Source organism: Mya arenaria, chromosome 8 (genome assembly GCF_026914265.1).
Source record: "Mya arenaria isolate MELC-2E11 chromosome 8, ASM2691426v1".
Taxonomy (NCBI): domain Eukaryota; kingdom Metazoa; phylum Mollusca; class Bivalvia; order Myida; family Myidae; genus Mya; species Mya arenaria.
The window spans coordinates 39,642,704-39,660,293 of NC_069129.1; the positions used below are offsets into that span (position 1 = coordinate 39,642,704).

At 35.0% G+C, this 17,590-nt stretch overlaps 1 protein-coding gene across 5 annotated transcripts in view; it reads left to right on the forward strand.

The window, feature by feature from the left end:
- LOC128242569 (uncharacterized) overlaps window positions 1-17,258 on the forward strand; it is a 74,949-nt gene extending 57,691 nt beyond the window's left edge. For 2 of the 5 annotated variants that reach the window (XM_052959770.1, XM_052959771.1), the window contains 9 exons: window positions 1,041-1,169; window positions 1,697-1,787; window positions 2,628-2,799; window positions 3,526-3,549; window positions 4,838-4,906; window positions 5,441-5,531; window positions 6,552-6,656; window positions 7,018-7,219; window positions 13,045-17,258. In XM_052959770.1, coding sequence (XP_052815730.1) covers window positions 1,041-1,169; window positions 1,697-1,787; window positions 2,628-2,799; window positions 3,526-3,549; window positions 4,838-4,906; window positions 5,441-5,531; window positions 6,552-6,656; window positions 7,018-7,219; window positions 13,045-13,293 — 1,132 coding nt within the window. In that variant the 3' untranslated portion in view covers window positions 13,294-17,258. Of the gene's footprint in view, window positions 1-1,040; window positions 1,170-1,696; window positions 1,788-2,627; window positions 2,800-3,525; window positions 3,571-4,837; window positions 4,907-5,174; window positions 5,421-5,440; window positions 5,532-6,551; window positions 6,657-7,017; window positions 7,220-13,044 lie in introns of those variants that run through there. The other 3 variants (XM_052959772.1, XM_052959773.1, XM_052959774.1) reach the window with 3 other exon arrangements.
- The last annotated feature ends 332 nt before the right edge of the window (window positions 17,259-17,590 follow it).

The window sequence follows — 17,590 nt, forward strand, 5'->3', positions numbered from 1 at the left end:
TCTTTGTAACATGAATGAAACAATGAACTTGTTAAATATTGTTACAATGTAGCCAGTTAAGAAGAAAAACAAAACAAATGAATCTGGCCATATGATATAAAACTTATATTTCTTATTTTCTTTTCCTGGTTATTGAAAAATAACAGTTGATTATTACATGATAGACTTAATGCTTCAAATACGGAGTTTTATCGAAATTTCTAATATTTTAGTCAATGCAATGTATGAAATGTATATAAAGAGCTGGGAAGAAAAATCAATGACGCATCATTTCTGGCATGACCTCATTCAGCTATACTTTTGTGCGCTTTTCCAATTAAATGCAATTTAAACACTGTTGCTAATGATTTACAAAATATTTTTTTTTTATTTGTTTCAGTGTAAGATTTCGATATATTTTTCCTTGTGAACACCAAAATTAAATATTTCACTTTTGACTCAACGCTTTGACAAAAAATAAGTGCTAGCTTAGGTGAAATATATTGCTGTCCTACTGTAAAACAAACAACTCTCCTCTTATCTATTTCAAGTTTTTATGTTTAGGAAGTGAAAACAGCCCAAACCCATCTTTACATATGAAGATGATGGACCTGTTTATTTTCTCTTTATTGTGGAACGTCACTTAAAGTGAATTATAGTGTTTGATGTGGGAAAACATCATTTTGCATGTATCGGTGGGACCATTTAATGATACAAGATTGTTATTTATAACTTTCCTGGTTTGGTAAAAATCAACCTCTGTTTTAACCTCTTTGACCTTGCATGCTATTTTATGTAAAACCTTGAATTATCAATATCAGTGTTATCATTATTGGCTAATTTAATCTCATTCAAACTCAAATGCTTTGAACATGAAGTTTGTTAAATAGCTTGAACTTCCTGCATAAGCATATTTTGAGTACTAGAAGTAAAACTGCTAATTATAAAAAAGTTTGTATCAAGTCTGAAAAACTTATTCTATGCATGTTATTGTTTATGACATTGTTGCGAATGAAAATTAATCTGGTGATATATCATTACCTAAAATTCATATTTTACAGGCAGTCGAATCCGGAGGTGACAAAATTTCTGGCAAAGTTAGAAGGCAAGACAGAGGTGGAAACTCGGCAAACCGACCCATACTACTACAGCTACGATATTCGCAAAGTGCTAGAGTACTATGTCACACGGTATGTAATGTCGTATAATAATTATTTATATCATAAATGATGTCGCCATCATAAAAAAAACATAATTTTTTATTTACATTTATAAATAGATGTGTAAAACTTTTGACCGGCCCTCATAAATTAATTGCATTATAAATTGTGTGTGATAGAAATTTAAATGCATATGGTAAAAAAGAATTGAGCAAAATGGCATAAAACGAGCAATTAACATATACATTTTCACTCAATTAAAGAGCCCACCAAACCACCAAACTGCTGGACTGCTCTGGTAACTATGTTCCAAATGAGTTCATGGTGCTGTTGATATAATTAACAGGGCACCCCAAGCAACAAACATGCATGCTAAACAAGGCATTTACTTCAGGTCATTTAAAAGAAATCAACTTTTTAGCATTCGCCTGCTAAGGATGGTTATATAACTTCCTATTTAGTGCGAAATTGCATTGCAGGTGTAAGTCGGCTGATGACAAGCACAATTTGTTTAAATGACAAGAAGTATAGTAGTATTGTAATTTCTACTTTGCTAGGTTGATCAAGGACTTGAAGAGCATGACAGTCAAGCGTCCTGCAGGTCTGCGGCTCGTCTTCTGGCAGGAGATCATGAACAATAACATTCAGGTACTATAAAAGTTTAGTTTATTCCATATGAACAATAACTTTCAGGTACTATGAACGTTTAGTTTATTCCATATGAACAATAACCTTCAGGTACTATGAAAGTTTAGTTTATTCCATATGAACAATAACTTTCAGGTACTATGAACGTTTAGTTTATTCCATATGAACAATAACTTTCAGGTACTATGAACGTTTAGTTTATTCCATATGAACAATAACTTTCAGGTACTATGAAAGTTTAGTTTATTCCATATGAACAATAACTTTCAGGTACTATGAACGTTTAGTTTATTCTAATGAACAATAACCTTCAGGTTCTGTGATAGTTATGTCTTCCCCCAATAAATGGGGAGACATATTGTTTTTGCTCGAGTTGTATGTCTGTTCATAATGTTTCAACCAGCTCAGATCAAGGCCAAGGCCACTCTTTGAGGTCAAACGTCATATAACTATATTTCTATATATATATATAGTCCACTCCATATCTTTTGAACTGCTTTAACAGTTCAAATGTTCATCACATGGAGAAAACGTGCAGTGCCCATGTTGCAACCAGCTGAGTTCAAGGTCAAGGTTACACTTAAAGGCTTCATAACATTACATTTCCCTATTTCACAACCATTTATGGGGAGACATCTGCTTTTATTGTGTTATACCAATATCATTATCAGTTCTGTATTGTTTAAGTTGTCCGGTTTTTGGTAATTTTAGCTGCCAAATGACTTGATCATCCCAGTCTGGGCGGAATGGAGGAAGTTGAGCGTGTGATATTGCTTGGCCTGAATGTGATATATTGTGATTGCTGATACACTATCTATATTGTCATCATTTGTATTTCAGCTCCCGAATGACTCGATCATCCAGGTCTGGCTGGGTGGTATGGAGGAAGTTGAGCGTGCCATATCCCTTGGCATGAATGTGATATATTCTACATGCTGGTATATTAACTACATAGAGTATGGAACCAAGTGGATCAAATATTACCAGTGTGACCCTGCTGATGCTTCATATGGTTAGTTTATAGGTCCATCAAAAACAACAAAAAGTCAATCACATCCCTATTATTACACATATAAGGATCCTGGTTAAAAGTACATCAAAATTTCCCATGGGTCTGTTCAATTTAATTTCAGGCTCTCGTATAGTTGTATTTCGGGGGCAGGTGGGGTCGGGGGTCCCTTGAAATGGATATGGATGGCTTTGAAAACAATCCTGCTTGGGGCCTGATGTTTCGTCAAAGCCCTGGCATCATTGTTGTCATTATTGGTATTGTTATTATTGGCATGCAATATGTAAACCATGGCCATAACTCAAAAAAATGTTGTTCAAATGAAACTTGGTACACATGTTGTTAGAGTAATATTTCTGTCTTTTTAGGAAGTGATGATATAACAATGGTAGACAGTTTTACTGACAAACATTTTTCCAGACTGTCAAGATTTTGATTTAAATTCCGAATTGAATCTGAATCTATTCTATTGGTTGGCAAAAAGTTATCATTTTAAATAAATACTAATAGCAGCAGAATTTTTTATTTTTTTGTTAAATCTTATTTGTTGACCTATCTATCCTTAAGGTTTTTATATCATTAGAAAGGTCTTATGATTCATATTTCAAAAATGCAAGCAGATCTTTGAACTTAGGGATCAGAAAAAAAACCCTAAACAAAATAGTAATCGGAATTCAAGGTTCATATGTTCAATTCAAGGTTCATATGTTCATACTGTTCATATTTCAGGAAAATTCAGCCCAGTAAATGTTGGTAATGTCACCATACAAGCCAGTAAGAAAGCTTGGGTTATAGACATATGTGCTTCACAATATAGCATAACTACAGACTCAAGAGTTTAGCCTTGTTATAATTATTGCAAGGAATCAGGTTCTAGTCCTTGAGAATAAGTGCACAATGTTTTATCTTCAGTTTTTGGCAGGCCCGCTGACATGAGCTCCACATTGCTGCCACAGTGGCAGAACTGTTTCATGATTGTGGCAGTGATGGGCTCATAAGTGTTGGCGTTTAGCCCATAAACCTCTAGTGTTGTGTAGGTTTTTTCCAGCAGCATCATAAAACTTGCCATATAAGCCTTGTTGATGTGAATTCCTTCCGTGGTATCAATACTTCTGATAGTAGTTAAATACTAGTTAGCAAGGTAAAACAGGGAGGATAAAGGCTTAATGGTTATATATGGTGATATAATAAAAAGACATCAGAGCGGTTGTTTTCTTTGAATCTTTAATTCTAACATCAATTCACTATACCAACACAAAGGAATGCAGTTACAAAATCAGTAAAAATCTCTTAATGAATGTCTTTGAAGTTCTTCCTGCTCACTCATTAGGAGTGATCTAGTAATTAATATTGGCAGAAATCAACAAGGATGTGCTGTGTTATTCTAGGAGATTAAAGATACCTTGCTTTTACGTCAACTTTCAACCATTCAGAATATTTAAAAAAGAGAGAATCTATATATTGATAAAACCTGTGTTCTGATTTGTAAAATTGTGTAATAAAGAAAAGACTAAAAAATAAAAATACTAAGTTATAAAGGTAGCCTCATTTTAGCATAATAATCAAAGGATGTGAATTTTGATTGTAGTTTATATGTAGGATATTGATGGGTTCTGTTATTAGATTGTGCAGTTTTGTGAAAATATGAACTATGGCTGGTTTTGGAAAATAAGTTAGCTTATAAATGTAAACTGTAAACAAATGTATGTTTATATATTCAAAGAAATAAACTATAGTATGTTTGGTTATGAAGTTAATTGATAAAGATGATTTCACTCACGAAACTTAATAAGTTTGCCTTGTTTAGCATAATCTGGATGAAATATAGTATATGTCAAATAATAAATATCTGAAATAATTGAAAAAAGATATAAGAATTTAATTTCTACAATTTAATATAGGCATGAAGGTCTTGCATTCAAATATATAGCAAACATTAACATTGACATGACTTTTGAGTTTCACTTATACAGTCAGCAGGTCGAGATGCAGATGTACATGTATTGGAGAGGTCAGGAAGAACTAGTGTGACTCTTTTCAGTTTCAGTTCCCACTGACCTTGACATAAACGCTGACAGGCCTAAAAGTAAACATACCCATGCATCTGAGGGTAATCTCTTCTTTAAAACTTTCTTGATAGCATGAATGCATTTGCTTTGCTTCATGAACAAGGTGAAGGTGGGATGGATCATTTCAAGAGAACCATCTATTTTCAGCATCCTGTGTTTATTTTAATAGGCCACAGTTAATGAAAAGTTTGTTTGGCATTGTCAACACCATGTTTATTTGTGGGCAGGTACGCAGGTTGTTGTTGTGTTGTTGTTATTTTTACTTTGTAAACCCCTTAATTCCTACCTCAATTTTATTGAGTTGTGCAGAAAAAAATGTGACCACTGGAGAGGCTGAAGACATTTGGGATGCAGGTATTTTTGTAAGCCATTCAAGTAAATACAAACTGTGGCCTTAGCTTTCTCAATTATCCTCTTTTCTCTCCTGTTTGTTTCATTATTTGTAGTTGCCATATCTTAATTTTTGTGATGCCATAACTGCCAGCTTCATTTTCATCTTGATAAGTTTGGTTGAAAATGATCATCATTTAGTTAATTTACAGCAGTAACCACCCTCTTTGTATTGTGTATTTCAGGGTTCACCATAGATGAGAGCAAGGTTCTGGGCGGGGAGGCGGCTCTCTGGGGAGAGTACCTGGATAACGAGAATTACATGACTACCATGTGGTATGTACTTCTTCACAATGGTAACTTTGCGGTTACTGCCTCAATGGCATACAGGCTTAATCTCCATGGCGGTGTGTAATGTAATAGTAGGTAATTTCTATTGGTTATGACAAGTAAGTGCATTCTGAATGGCTACTTTGTATAATGATGAGTAAGAGCAATTTCCATAGCAACTGATAATGATGAGTAAGAGCAAACTCAATAGCAACTGATAATGATGAGTAAGAGCAAACTCAATAGCAACTGATAATGATGAGGAAGAGCAAACTCCAAAGCATCTGATAACGATGAGGAAGAGCAAACTCCATAGCAACTAATAATGATGAGTAAAAGCAAACTCCATAGCAGCTGATAATGATGAGTAAGAGCAAACTTCATAGCAACTGATAATGATGAGTAAAAGAGAACTCCATACCAACTGATAATGATGAGTAAAAGCAAACTCCATAGCAACTGATAATGATTAGTAAGAGCAAACTCCATAGCAACTGATAACGGTGAGTAAAACCAAACTCCATAGCGACTGATAATGGTGAGTAAGAGCAAACTCCATAGCAACTGGGAATGATGAGTAAGTCGGAACTCCATAGCAACTGGCAATGATGAGTAAGAGCAAACTCCATAGCAACTGGCAAAAATAAGTCTGTTCAAACTCCATAGCAACTGGTAATGATGATTTAGTGCAGATTCCATAGCAACTGGCAATGATGAGTAAAAGCAAACTCCATAGCAACTGGTCACAATCAATATGTGCAGTCTCCATAGCAACTGGCAATGATGAGTAAGTGCAATCTCAATAGTCAGTGGCAATAATAAGGTCAATGTCCACAGTTAATAGTAGTGCCAAGTTATTTTCATGGGAACTAGAAATCAGTACGTTCAACTTCTTTTGCAACTAATATTCGTTATTGAAATGGAGCAGCTGTAGATTTCTGTTTCAAAGCTTTTTTATTTCAGTTGAGTTTATTGAATACATACTTAAATTAGTTTTCTAATGTCCTTTGTTTTGTGCTTATTCAGGCCAGCAGGATCAGCGACAGCAGAGCGTCTGTGGAGTCACAAGGATGTGCGAGATATCGAGAGTGCTGCAGCCAGACTGCAGGAACACAGGTGTCGTATGCTCAGGTATGTGCAGAGGGATCAAAAATGGTGGCATAAATTAGTGTATCACGTATAGTTTCAGGTTTAAATTACAAAAAGGAGAAGTTTATGCTCGTCTGTTTTTCAAAGTAAAAACGTGGCGGTATTGTCATAGCCTTTGTTTCTTTGCCTTTGTCAGCGCCGTTATAGTTGTGCAAAAACTTTCACCTTTGGCCATTACTCAAAATCTGTACAAGATGTTCAAATAAAACTAGGAACACATGTTGCTAGAGACAATACACACATGTTTAGCAAGGTCCATAGCATTGACTCTAATAATTGTCCAGCTATGCGCCATTCTTGTTATTACTTTGCGAACATTTGCATATTTTTTCTACATTTACAGCCGAGGTTTGCCAGTAAGCCAGATGAGTGGGTCAGACTATTGTCTTCGTCGAGGCCGCAAACGGCACCTAGAAAATGAGACAATGGCCAGTAACTGCACCAACAACCAGTGTGGAGTTGCGGCCCCTGAGAAAAGATACGAGGTGGAGAATATTAAAGTGGAGTTTGAGCAGAAAGGAGGCTCTATGGCCGACTGTTCACAGGTATTGCCAGGCGGTTTGAGTACTTGGCCACCACTGTGTTGTTGTAGTTTGTTTCTATAACATTGTACAACACTAAAGTAGCTTACTAATAGGACTGACTATTCATGTACTTATTTACAGAGCATGAAGTGGGGTCAGGTTATCTTTTCTCTTCTTCACATAGCATGAAGCAGGGTTGGATAATCTTTCCTGTCATTCCAAAATCATACAACAGGTTCCAGTTATCTTTCTTTTTTATTCACACAGCATAAAACAGGTTCGGGTTATCTTTCTTCTTATTCATATAGCATACAACAGGTTCGGGTTATCGTTCTTCTTATTCACATAGCATACAACAGGTTCGGGTTATCTTTCTTCTTATTCACATAGCATACAACAGGTTCAGGTTATCGTTCTTTTTATTCACACAGCATAAAACAGGTTCGGGTTATCTTTTTTTTTCTTCATATAGCATACAACAGGTTCGGGTTATCTTTCTTCTTGTTCATATAGCATACAACAGGTTCGGGTTATCTTTCTTCTTATTCACATAGCATACAACAGGTTCGGGTTATCTTTCTTCTTATTCACATAGCATACAACAGGTTCGGGTTATCTTTTTTCTTATTCACATAGCATACAACAGGTTCGGGTTATCGTTCTTCTTATTCACATAGCATACAACAGGTTCGGGTTATCTTTTTTCTTATTCACATAGCATACAACAGGTTCCAGTATTGCTTCCTATGTTTGTTAAAGAGTTTCACACAGCATGAAACACAGGCTTTTCTCATGTAGATACTACCAAATTGCTTAGCGTAATTTGTATCCTATATTGGTGTGCATTATTGCAGTTATGCATTGGATTTAAGGTATTCGGTGTACAAATAAGCATGTCATTTCACCGAGCCAGTGGCAATAATGTTCCAGTTTGATGCCTGGTGACTCCATATAATTATGGTATCATTTGAAAGGGTGTTGATGGTTGCTTAGTAATAGGCAAAATAAATGACCTGGAATACATTATAGATAATATTACCTCAGTTTGTATACTAAAGTTGTTCTGTCAACTGAAATGAGATATGTAACAATCAGATTTTCCTCGTCTCTCTCTCAGGGCACACTTAACTTGGTATGTAATATCATTTTTAATATAAATTTCACATATTCTTGTTGCGCACATAAAGCCCTTTCAAATGATAAAAGTATGATATGGGGTCATCAGGCATCCAACATTCACATATTTGTACCCTGGATGCCTAACATCATTGATACCTGTGAATTTTTTTGGCCGTCTTGCAAAGTATTTTTAAAATGCTTCATTTCTTCCAGCATAATGTTTTTATTGAGCCTTTTTTATGCCTTTACAGGATGAAAAAGACATTTTAATAGCTAATGGTGAATCATACAGTCTACAGAATTAAAAACACTTCCATGTATATTGTCGTGATTTAATTTCTTTTGTAGACAATTTGTTATGTTTTGCTTGTAAGTAACCGGTGTTATGAAATATCAGGGATTTTCTTCTTTGCATTTCTTTACTTGATGCATTCTCTGCAATTGTTAATTTTCAGTGGCTGGTATTAAACACGAGTTCTGTAGATTTAAAACAAACTTTGGTGTGGTTCCTTTGCATGATGGTCTGTGAGCCAAATTTAAAACTGTTTAAATCTTGTATGGTGGTAATCAATTATGCATGCATGCTTTGAACTTAATATTGGTATAGAACAATCTTAGTAGAAAGCTTAGGCCCAAGAACAATAATTGATTGATTTTCATCCCCTGACCAAAACCCTGGCCAGAATTGGTATAAGCTTGTCTGTTTTTGGAAGTAAAATAGTGGTGGTATTGTCATAGCCTTGTTGTCATTGTCAACAGTGTCAGCGGCATTGCCATCGGTGTCAGCCACATTGTCATCGGTGTCAGGGGCATTGCCATCGGTGTCAGCCACATTGTCATCGGTGTCAGTGGCATTGTCATCAGTGTCAGCAGCATTGCCATCGGTGTCAGCCACATTGTCATCGGTGTCAGTGGCATTGTCATCGGTGTCAACAGCATTGCCATCGGTGTCAGCCACATTGCCATCGGTGTCAGTGGCATTGTCATCGGTGTCAGCGGCATTGCCATCGGTGTCAGCCACATTGCCATCGGTGTCAGCCACATTGTCATCGGTGTCAGTGGCATTGTCATCAGTGTAAGGAGCATTGCCATCGGTGTCAGCGACATTGCTATTGGTGTCACAGGATTGTCATCAGTGTCAGCAGCATTGTTATCCTCCAAACACCTGGCCATAACTCTAAAACAGTTGATCAAATGACGGGTGGTCCAGATGTTCCCAGTGACAGTATGCACACATCCAGCAGGGCTCATAACTCTGGTTCCAATCATTGTTGACCTCTGTCCCATGATGTTCTTGTTTCACAAGAATTTGACCTCTGCCAGAAGTGGCTTGTATTTTAGAAAACAACACCAAACTTTAAACATTCTGATTCTGGATGAGAATCTAAAAAACATTTTTCTTTGGCCTAAGCTGAATAAAAAGAATATGAGACCTTGTTCTTGCAGAGTCTGAGAGACTGCATGTTTCGCTTACTTTGGGGCTCCTCTGATGTAAGATGTATATCATAAACAAATATAAACAGTAGATACTGCATTGATGAAACAGTGTATGAAGGCCACACAACCGCTTGACAATACTGTTAACACTTCATATACCCAGTAGCACATATTACCTTAACCATTTTCTTACTCCCCTGTAGTTATAAGAAACCCACCAGCTTGTTTTCAGTGTTTATCTTATTAACAGAGATAAATAAATAAGTGAACAATTAAGCCATTAATTTCGAAATCAAATACTTGTTATGAAGTGTATCGTGTCTGTTCCTTTAGAAATATACAATATGAAGATATTATAACATGATATTCATGTGTGATTTTTATAAAAGTTGTCATCATAAAACGATTGTGATATAAAGATATACTGAAACAAAACCAAATTATAATCATATAGCGTACCTTGCATAGAATTGCTCCCTTTTTTAGCAGTTTATAAATGAGTATATTTTCATCAAATAAAGAGCAGCCATGTGTTACATTTTAAGTGACTTATCTGACCATACCTATTACCATGTAAATAAGAATTTGTTTTGCCTAGAATATTGAAAATAAAACTTTGGAAAAGGTCAGTATGTATTTAAAGACACCAAATGTTGGTATAATATAAGAAATAGTAAACACGACTTCAGGCCATATGGCATTATACGGATGGGCCAATCAGAAAGTGAGCAGACCTCTGCATATATACATTTTGGGGGTTGACTGGCCGTCCTCATAATGCCATATGACTGGCAGTGATGCTTTATATTTCTTCAATGCTGTACCCTTTTATGTTTAACTCTATTATATGTCTACTATTCGGCATCTCAATTGCAAAGTATATAAACTGTAAAATTGAGCACTTTTCACTTGAGAATAGATGATTGCCCATGTATGTTGATATTGTTTTCCTGTGATATAAACAATGTTCACAGGGTGGCAATACAGCACCAGTGGTTTTTTACCATAGTAGATTTTCTCTATTTATTATTCTTGCATTTGATAGACTTTTGAACGGAGTAAGATATAGTGTGTGTTTTTATGCCCCCTAAGGTGGGCATATTAAAATTGCACCGTCCGTCCGTCCATCCGTCCGGCTCTGTAACTTTCCCTTGTATGGACAGATTTTAAAATAACTTGCCACATGTGTACCACAGACCAAGACGATGTGTCGCGTGCAAGACCCGTGTCCCTACCTCAAAGGTCAAGGTCACACTTAGTGTTTATTCACAATGGAGTGCTGCATATAAGGACATAGAGTATAGGTTGTCGTGTCCGGGCTGTAACTTTCCCTTGTATGGACAGATTTTAAAATAACTTGCCACATGTATTCCACATACCAAGACGACGTGTCGCGTGCAAGACCCGTGTCCCTACCTCAAAGGTCAAGGTCACACTTAGTGTTTATTCACAATGGAGTGCTGCATATAAGGACATAGAGTATAGGTTGTTGTGTCCGGGCTGTAACTTTCTCTTGTATGGACAGATTTTAAAATAACTTGCCACATGTGTGTCACATACCAAGACGACGTGTTGCCTGCAAGACCCGTGTCCCTACCTAAAAGGTCAAGGTCACACTTAGTGTTTATTCACAATGGAGTGCTGCATATAAGGACATAGAGTATAGGTTGTCGTGTCCGGCTGTAACTTTCCCTTGTATGGACAGATTTTAAAATAATTTGCCACATGTGTTCCACATATCAAGACGACGTGTCGCGTGCAAGACCGGTGTCCCTACCTCAAAGTTCAAGGTCACACTTAGTGTTTATTCACAATGGAGTGCTGCATATAAGGACATAGAGTATAGGTTGTCGTGTCCGGGCTGTAACTTTCTCTTGTATGGACAGATTTTAAAATAACTTGCTACATATGTTCCACATACGAAGACGACGTGTCGTGTGCAAGACCCATGTCCCTACCTCTAAGGTGAAAGATACACTAAGTGTTTATTCACAAGGGAATTCTGAATATAAGGACATAACAGTGTAGGTTGTCAAGTATGGGTGGTATTTTTTTATGTTCAGAGGCAATTTAAAATAACTTGCCATATGTATTTGACACGTAAAGGCAAGATCAACTTTTCATGTACTGACCTTGTTCGTAGGTCAATGTCACATTCGGGGGCATTCGTCACATACTGTGACAGCTCTTGTTTATATTAGTTTTAAGCAGTAATATGTTTCATTTTGATGTTCTGTTCAAGTACAAGCCGATAGTTTTAAGCATTATATTTTTTCATGAACATAATTATATTGAAACAAGACATAATATACATATATCATATGGAAGGATTAAACAGCTATTAAAAAGCTGATATTATTAATACCTTTCTCTTAGTGCAACCCATTATGCTTTACTATTGACTGATATGCACGATTAAGGCACAGTGTTTCTTAATAAAAGTACCATAAATCACTGTGTTAGGAGAGCATAGATAGGATGCAGGCAAAAAATATGAGAAAAATCAGGAGAAAAAAAATATTACCATTAATACCATAGATAGGACTATTGTGAGAAAATATGATTTTTTTTATTGAATCGTAAAAATGGCTTATTAAATAGTACAGTACATGTACATATATGATGAAACAAATTGAAATAACAATAGCACAAGTGGTATAAAGCATAGTTTTACAAAGTTGTACATAGTTAACTGCAATACTGTAATTCTATGTACATAATCAATGAACAACAATTTCATGCTGTCATCCTGATATCACGTGTTATGGATAAAAAAACACTTATCACAACAGTTTGAACATATTGGTTTGTACAGCAGCTGTTAGGCAGGGAGAGTTTTTCTCACCTATGAACGATCGTTCATTGACAGTGCACAATGACATCTTACTGTATGCATGTCTATTTTTTCAATACAAAATCTACTGTACAATTTTTAAAACTATGTTTATTTGTTTTCTTCTGCTGATGCTATCGGCACCCGATTTTCCACCACTGATAAAACTAAATCCTCAATTGATGTAACATAAATAGGAAGTGAAATGTAAACAAACACCTTTTATTTCATTTATTTCTCTATTAAAGCAATTTTGGACAAAAATGGACTTCAAAAAATATGGGCAAAAGCCTAATACTTTAGATAAGGTGCAGACATTTTTTTATTGGGGGGGGGGGGGGGGGGGGGGGGGCGGGGGATTCTGGGGGCAAAAAATGTGTTCTATACACAGTGATTTACGGTAGTTTATATCTTTACAAAGTGATCAATTATAATAGAAACCTTTGTATATTTTCAGGCATGGGTTCAAGTAGGTAGTCAGCTGACGATGGCGCTCCTATTTCTAGTCCTTGTTGCTGTGGTGATAACATTGTCATTCACTCGGAAAAAGATTCCCCAAGTTAGAGTGTGCAAGAACAAGACAATACTCATGGTGTTTATAACGCTAATACTGCTATATTTCATGTGTTCAACATCCATATGGATGCAGGCTATGGAGTTCAAAGGCTCTATAGAAAAACGTAAAAGCTCAAATGTTCAGACCTGAGGAGATGTCAAGTTGTTATTTAGTTTAGAGAAGATGGTTTACCTGCCATTTTCACATTGACTGGCTAAAGATGGTTGAAACCGTTTTCATACTTGTATATTGACGATGGTTTACCTGCCATTATCACGCATAATGAGGGAAAGGTGGTTTCTATACCAAATTAAATGTTGGAAGATAGTTTTCGTATTTATGCCATGTTCAAACTGATTTGTGAATATCATGGTGTGTGTGCCATTTTCACACTGTCCATTTTCACACTAATCACAGCTTGAGTTGTACGGTTTACCTTTTCAAACTAAAAGAGAGGAAAATGGTTTGTTTGTGTGTGTGTGTGTGCGTGGTATTATCTCGCCATCCTCTGCTTGAGTTTTCCATTTTCACACTAATTATGGGGCAAATTGCACTTATGCCGTGTTCACACTGATTGCCACTGGATATCATCATGTTCATCAATCTTATCGTTTTTCACATTTATCAGAGCTATAATGGTTCCAACAAGTCCCTATGTGCCAACATCACGTATCAATGAGACAGACCCCTCCATAGGACAAGCATTGACAATTTATAAAACACAAAGGGACTTGTCACATTTTTCAACGCCAGACTAAAGTTGGTAAGAGAAATTAAATTGCAACAAAGTTTGAGAAAATAGTCACCATTATAAACCCTGTGAACAAGTACCTTAAAGATTGTTTAACGAGTCATTAACCACCAAGTCCTACTGCTTAAAAATAAACTGCATAACTAAAGATATTTTAGAGGGCTGAGGCATCTAGCAATGTTTGATCTTGTTGATAAAAAGTGTAAAAATAGAATGAGACCCTATCAATATGCAGATTGTAATTATTAAGAACAGAGAATCTGTTTTCATAATATTACAAGTATATATATATATTTAGTTTGTCATCAGCATGAACCTGGTGTTTATATAACTACATTGAGATGTTGTATGACCCCTCAATAACTCCTTAATTGTAAACATGTACAAAATGCAAACATCATAACTTTGTCATTTTACTTGACCCTTTCCTTCTTAGATACATGTCTTTTTCTCTTCTATCAATAGCCTCATAGACACGACTTTTTACCTTAAAGTTATATAAGGAAGTGATGAAGGAGGGGCAGCTGATGTGGTCACTTCTATGAAATCATTTTGCCTGTCAACAAGACCAAAAGTTGTAAGGTGTGGCTCATTCACTCATTGTGTTAATTAAATGGCTTCATATTTGAATCTATCCAACATCATTTCAATTAAAAAGTCCCATTTTGGTATTCATTATTTTGATCTTTATTATAATTGTGCGGGTTAATAATGAAAACCAAAATAGAAGTACATTATAGTACTAAATATTCTATCTTCAGTATATAAGATGGATGTGCTCTGCTTGTATCCTCACATTGATAGGCTGAGGCATTACAAAAATAAATGTGCATAATTTTGGTTTCCCGACCAACCTTAAATTTTTGCACCAGACCCTAATTTATTATTGTCCTACTGGACATTTATTTTAGGTGTATTTTGGGGTAGTATATTGTATACATACAAGCTTGAAATGTATGGCAGCTGACACCCTAAACTACTTAAATGAAGCAAAAAAATCTTTATTTTTCTGTCAAGTTTATAGTATCTAAGTTCCTCACAGTCGATACAAATATAATGTGCCCTTTTCACCTTCATCACTTTTCCACTTTTCTGCAACATCCCGCCCTTTTTAAGTTCTGCTTAAGAACCCTAATTTATTAATTATTATTATACGTTGTGAGGTCAGATAGCATTATACTGTACCAGGCTCTTTCTGTACAAGTGTTTTGTGTTTTCTCTGCATAATTTCATGTAACTGAGGTTTTTTATGTTTAGAAATATTATCTTTGTTGCTTTAAATGACTGATACAGAATACTTTGGTAAGCAGTTTCAACCCACAGAAAATGTGTTATAGTCCAGTATTGTACATGTATATTTTTACTTGTGCTTGCATATACCGGTTGTGAAATTAAAACAATTATATTGGTTACATGAGATACATATGTATGTTGATTCAATTTTTGATACTTTACTCAACAAAATTAATAAAGAATAAGTTATTAAAAGAAATGTTTTCTCATATTTAGATTGGAATTAAACTACCGCATATACCAGCAACCTCCGAATAGGCTTTTGTCAGATGTTGATTTATGATCTATATTTCAACAATTGTATGTTGACCCTTAATTATTTTTTTGTGAGCATATTAGAAACATTATTTCAGATAACTTGATTTTTTCACTTTTGAAAGAGGTTTTATTCCTGCAGTGAACAGTAAGTGTACCTTTGATATATTGTATGTGGTATAAGATAGGCATTGCATAAAAATCAATAGACAGGGAAACAATGTACATTCATGTAGATCTTGATTAAAAAAGGTCAAATATTGTTGCCTGTATTTTGTTTGAAATTTTTACTAGAATGTCATGCAGTTCAGTCAGTCATTTCACCATGTTATAGATCTGTTTCCCAGAATCAGTTTGACTGGCTCAGGTTCTTAGCTGAGTAATAAAGAGCTTTAAAATAACATCTAAATTCTGGATCATATTATGTCTTGAATGCAGTAAAAGAAAAGAGCTAATGCATTTTCATGAACAATTATCTTTTTAATACATGTATTTCTGACTACCTTAAAGGTAATTAAAATTAAAATTGAAAATGCAGACCATTAAAGAGATAATGTGTCGGCTGACAAATAATTTCTGTGCATTAGAAGGTTAAATATTTATTTCATCATTAACTGTGTAGGAATGTAACAATGTTGCTGACTCAAATACTAATGTTGGTACTTGTATGGAAAATGTTCATGAGACATATAGTAATAATATATATAATATAGTTTTTATAATGCATAAACATTTTCAAATTGAAAATTTTTAGAAACTGGTTGTAACATGAATGTTCATTACTATGCATACCACAGACCCGGTAACTTCCTACATATTTCCTTGTATTAGGATTGTTTCTATAGATATTATTTCCCATACTTGTGTTTGATGTTCTTACTCTATGCAAACTAGTTCAGTGTTTATACCAACTATAAAACAGTTAAAATATTGTTGAAGAAAAGGTTGAAAGGAAGAGTTCTATTCAATATGCTTTAAATGTTTAATTAATTTCAATAAAAACAAGAATGGTTTCTATGACATGTACTAGTAAATTCACGTTCCAGGGCTGTTCCTTTAGTTGTCATAGTATTTCTCATTTGGATGATTATGCATTTTCATTTCAGTAACTTGGACAATCGCTCGATATTTTAGTTGTATGCAGATTTTGGTTGTTTAGTGTGTTCTGTGTTTATTATTTATTAAGTATGCTTCATGATTTTACCTTTACTAACTTCAATTTTATTTTTTTGATACGTTTGTTATCCAGTATTGCCTATATGTAGTGCATTGATTTCACTCTATGTATATTGCCCCATTTTGTTACAAGCTTATGCATATATACAAATATTTAACCTACATAGCTTTTACCATGCATGTACATGTGTATTAAAATACCTTTACCATGCATGTACACAAGTATTTTAATAGATTTTAACAGGCAGGTACACTGGTATTTAAATAGATTTAATCTTGCATGTACAAGTATTTATTTCTTGGCATTTTCATTTCTCCTTTATTTATCATCTTCTGTCCATTCGAAAAATGAAATAAATTGAATTATTTTTATTATTAATGTCTGCTCTTATGAACTGTAAATGATCAGTAAAACTTCACCCCATTGTTTCATACATTCATTCATTACTCAAAGTTGTAACTTGCATTGAATTTGACTATGTTACTGTTTGTTCATATCATTGTTATTCTGCCCAAGTTGCGTTGTAGCAACATTTTATGCCAGATGTATTTGTGCTATGTACAATCTTGATTTAATATGTACTGTGTACATCAATGTTATGTATATAGGCATGACTGGCAATAAACCTGTTGAATTTCATTCCAGTCGTCTGTTTTTCTTCCCAGGCCATGGCAATGTGGTTAACTTAATAGATTCTAGATCTGAGGGTTACAGGTTTGATACTCACTGCTAAGAGTGTACTAGTTATCACTGCTAAGAGTGTACTAGTTATCACTGCTAAGAGGGTACTAGTTATCACTGCTAAGAGTGTACTGGTTATCACTGCTAAGAGTGTACTGGTTATCACTGCTAAGAGCGTACTCGTTATCACAGCAAAGAGTGCACTAGTAATCATTGCTAAGAGTGTACTGGTTATCACTGCTAAGAGGGTACTAGTTATCACTGCTAAGAGTGTACTCGTTATCACTGCT